The following is a 4,761-nucleotide window of genomic DNA, read 5'->3' as shown; positions in this document are numbered from 1 at the left end:
TTTATTTTGTTATGGACTGATATGATTTTATGAGAGAGCAATTAAAGACGTGTGAATGTAAATTTGAACGTGAAAATGTATGAAAAACACATTGAATTAATCGCTTGTAGACAGCGTGCGTGCGTGCGTGCGTGCGTGCGTGCGTGTGCGTGTGCGTGTGTGCATATGTGTGAAAAAGAGCAGAACAGTGAATATCTTCATCTGACAATTCTAGAATTCCGGTGATCTTCTCGAGTATTTCTGGCCTCTCAGACTGTTGATTTCATTCATCATTTCCAACAATGATGGTAAGACTAAAAATGAAAAAAAAATTGATTTCATATTATTTACATTAAAATGGTCAATTTAATTTGTCTTTGCCTTCCCTCCCTCCTTTCTAACTATCTCTCTGTCTTCCATTCTTTCTCTGTCCAGATTCAGTGTGTTGTAGTTCTCCTCCTGCCCTGGCTGGGGCAGTGTTCCCTCCAGTATCCTACTGACTGTGCAGACCTGCTCTCAAGTGGCAGCAGAGTCAGTGGGGTTTACACCATCTATCCTGATGGCGTTAGCTCTGCTGTTCAGGTTTACTGTGAAATGGGCTGTCAGGACACCAAGGAGGAGGGAGGATGGACTGTGAGTACATAATCTAGTTGAACCATGACACCAGTGGCGGTTCTAGACAAATTTTACTAGGGGGGCCAAGGAGGGGCCAGTGTTTAACCAGAGGGGCACATACAAATTATAAGATTTTTGTAACCAATAGTAGCTAGGTAGTCATATATAATAATATATAGTAATAATATAATAATACTATAATAGTATTGTTTTCTGTTTATAGTTTCTTCAAATTTAGACTTTTTAAATTAACATATCGTCATGCAAAATTGCCCCACCTGAAATTTAGGGCTAAAATCGCCACTGCTATTCAACTGAAATCTAAGCATGTGCTTTTTTATGTGATGTCTCCTTTAGGATTAGTTTTTGGCGTTGATACAATCGTGAATTATGACTGTGTCCTTAACTCTCCTGAGCAAGCTAGCGAGCTGTAGCTGATAGCACATCTAAATGAGACAGAAGGACAGCGATATTTGGAAAAGGCATTGATTATTGCCTGCGATCCATATTTATTAACTTTATTTTGTCCCTTAAAGTCTGCCCCAACTTTCTTTTCCCGACATTTACATTTATCTTGAACATAATACATACCCATACACCGGAGATTTCAAATGCTTATCAATATGGGTGAACGACACCAAGATATGGCATCTGGAGACAAAAAATATGTATGTGATCACAGGTCATGTAAGTAATTCAAAAAGCGATTATCAACCGTGTTATCTTAGTCGTGGTTAAGAGTGCCAATATGGGCTAACGAGTTGTAGTTAAAGCCTTTAGTAAGGGCTAAACTTTAGCCCTTACTAAAGGCTTTAACAGATGCCATATCTTGGTGTCGTTCACCCATTAGTGCTGTAATAGCTAGCGAGCTCTTTAGCCGCTAAAGAGCTCGCTAGCTATTAGCACTCTAGCTTGCTCAGGAGAGTTTAGCTTTAATAAGACACAGTAATTATTCACGATTGTATCAATGTGCTGCATTTCACTTAACAGGTCAGTCATTCCCTAAATCTTTTGGAATAGAACGAAATTGTATATCTGGGTTTCTTTGGCGACATTTGTTGCATCCAACAGCACAACATATCCCGGGCATTTGAACTTTCTGTGGGTTGTGACCGACGCACAGCTAGACTACTGTGTCCGTGTTGGACACAAATGTGGCGGCGCTTAGACACAGTGACGTCACATGGTATCCATGAATTGTAGTTGCTGAGCTCTCATTCACCGACGAGCACCACACCTGGCAGACTACAGTGTTTGGGTGCACCGCTTTAAATTAACCCGTGTAGAACGTTGCGTGGCATTAGTTCTGCTTTTGGCGCTCGGGTGTAAAATCATAATAAATTCATATTTTTTGTATTTGGTCAGCACGGGGTGGCCACAGGGGTGGCCAGGGACATGTCTACGGGGGCACGGGCCACCCCAGGCCTCCGTGTAGAACCGCCACTGCATGACACACACACACACAGACACACACACACACACATACACACACACACACACACACACACACAGACACACACACACACACACACACACACACACACACACACACACACACACACACACACACACAGGAGGAGGGAGGATGGACTGTGAGTTGTCTCTCAGTTGTTTGTTTCTTCAGTAGATATCTCTCTCACTCTCTCTCTCTCTTTCTCTCTCTCTCTCTCTCTTTCTCTCTCTCTCTCTCTCACTCTCTCACTCTCTCTCTCTCTCACTCTCTCTCTCTCTCTCTCTCTCTCTCCTCTCTCTCTCTCTCTCTCTCTTTCTCTCTCTCTCTCTCTCTCTCTCTCTCTTTCTCTCTCTCTCTCTCTCTCTCTCTCACTCTCTCTCAATAAACTAACACACCCAAGATGAGCGAAAGCATAGGAGCCCCCCCCCCTCTATTTCTCACTCACTCTCTCTTTCTGTCTCTTTCTGTCTCTCTCTCTCTCTCTGTACACCCAGTCCCACAGGGCCACCTATAATGGCCAAGTGCATCAGAGATAAAAAAAAAATAAACATATTGGAAAATTGGACAAAGGTTGTTGGTTCATTTAAAGTGCTATAAGACATTTACAGATGGATTTCCAGATAACAGGGAAAGCTTTCAACACTGCATGTTATTATTCAGTGTTTTTTTTTTTTAAATGATTATGGAACAAACAAACCAAATGTTGGACACATTTTTAGCTGTTGGTAGATACACATCTAGTTCTGTCTCCTGTCTGAGGTTTCATATGTGTGCAGGTGTTTCAGAGGAGAGTGGATGGTACAGTGAACTTCATCAGGCCCTGGAACCAGTACAAGGACGGGTTTGGGAACGCCTCTAGCGAGTACTGGCTGGGTAAGGTCTGATTGCTGACTAAGGTGTAGCTCAACCTTGCAGAAATTTGTATTCAATGATCATGTGTGGAAGAAATATTTTGGTTGTAAAGATTGTTATGTTGCACTTTGTGCATTTCAGATATTCCCTATGTAATGTGACTAGTTTGAAAGTGATTTACTAGACATCAACCAACCCAACCAGACCAATGGCCGACTCTAGTTTACTTGATGGAAGCTTTGTTGTTTTCTGGCTGCAGGATTAGAGTCACTACACCAGCTCACCACCAACAGGAAGTACGAGCTGAGAGTGGACATGGAGGACTTTGAGGACAACAGGGTTTTTGCCAGGTACTCCTCCTTCGCTGTCGGATCAGAGAAAGAGGGGTACAAGCTGACTGTCGGTGGCTTCACCAATGAAGGCACTGGTGAGTTGGGGAAATGAGAACTTAAAGATGGGGTGTGTTTAACTGTATGCTCATGCTCATAATGATAGCCTCTGCATGTGACATGGTGCTGTATTTAGTCAAAATATTGAAATTTAAAATTGTACAATAAAATGAATGTATATTATATAAATATATGGACAGATAGATATAGATATTTATTCAGAAAATACATATTTCATTGAAATAATTGATCTAATATTTCAAGTCAAATATATTTAATATTTATTACACGGCTCTTCTGAATGCTGCAGAATGTTCCGTTAATGTTCGGAGGTCCAATATTTCTTGATCACGACTGCTCAGAATGAATAATGAACGCTGCCATTGCCAACAGGTTTTGTGCTTCTGATTCACATCTTTCATTTTATTCCACAAGGAGTCTGTTCACTCAGTGTAACAAGAATTCATTGTAATTTGAAGTCAACAGTTAATGTGTTGCTCTGTAAAACCTACAACTTTAATGTTCTATTGACATTAAAGAGTATTTTACTCAGTGGAACTTACCAATCAAACAGCCACAAATTGGACATTTGAATTTGTATGTGTATGTGTATGACACATGTATTTATTTGCTTTTAAAGGAGACTCTTTGGCTCGCCACAATGGGAAAAAGTTCAGCACGTTTGACAAGGACCAAGACAGCCATCATACAAATTGCGCCGACATTTATTTTGGGGGCTACTGGTATGACAGATGCCATGTTTCCAATCCCAATGGCCTTTACTTGTGGGGCCCTACAAGCCACCATGCTGTTGGTGTGTGTTGGAAGGCCTTCAAAGGATACGATTATTCACTGAGATCCATCACTATGAAGATTAGACCTGTGGCTTAGGCAGCTGTTGAAGAGTCTGTGTGTTAGAAGGGATGCATTCTGAAGAAGTGCACATATTATTAACTCTCTCTCTCTCTTCCATCTTTCGGGTGTTTATGAAGCGTGAAGTGGGTCATATCAGTTCCACTGCCCACACAAGCTTACTGGAACTTAATCAATATAATGAACTTAATTGGACAGGGATGCCATTTTATTCAACTAAAATACAGTTGTTTTACCTCTGCATTAGTCAATCTATTTGTGTGTTTAAAGATCTTTCTTACACGATGGTCTGTGCAGATCAATGTCTTTATAACTGTAATGGGTGTGGTGTATTTCTCGGGGTGTTAAAGCATAATAAAAATCTGAAGCATAATTGTTGTCCTGTCCTGGAGTTTATACTTGGATCTTGAGCCTACAAAACCCTATCAGAGCTTAACCTTTACAAATAAACGTGTTAATAAATCAACAAGACATTAGGATGACATTTATCTTCAGCTGTAGCTGTAAGGTTGCCATGATTTTCTTCATGTTTGAGACTCTTGCTGATCTGTCTCTCCCTTGATGGTCTATGCAGTGGTAAAGCTTCCTGTGTACTTGGTG

At 40.9% G+C, this 4,761-nt stretch overlaps 1 protein-coding gene across 1 annotated transcript; it reads left to right on the top strand.

The window, feature by feature from the left end:
- Positions 1–405: 405 nt before the first annotated feature.
- LOC116219134 (microfibril-associated glycoprotein 4-like) lies at positions 406–4,534 on the top strand (the record flags this gene model as incomplete). The annotated part of the gene is made up of 4 exons (XM_031562103.2): positions 406–612; positions 2,824–2,920; positions 3,159–3,326; positions 3,929–4,534. Coding segments are annotated over 4 exons (723 nt in total), but the record flags the coding sequence as incomplete, so codon positions are not given.
- Between the last annotated feature and the right edge of the window lie 227 nt (positions 4,535–4,761).

This window comes from Clupea harengus, chromosome 24, assembly GCF_900700415.2.
Source record: "Clupea harengus chromosome 24, Ch_v2.0.2, whole genome shotgun sequence".
Classification (NCBI taxonomy): Eukaryota; Metazoa; Chordata; class Actinopteri; order Clupeiformes; family Clupeidae; genus Clupea; species Clupea harengus.
This window is presented reverse-complemented; position numbering and strand designations above follow the sequence as displayed.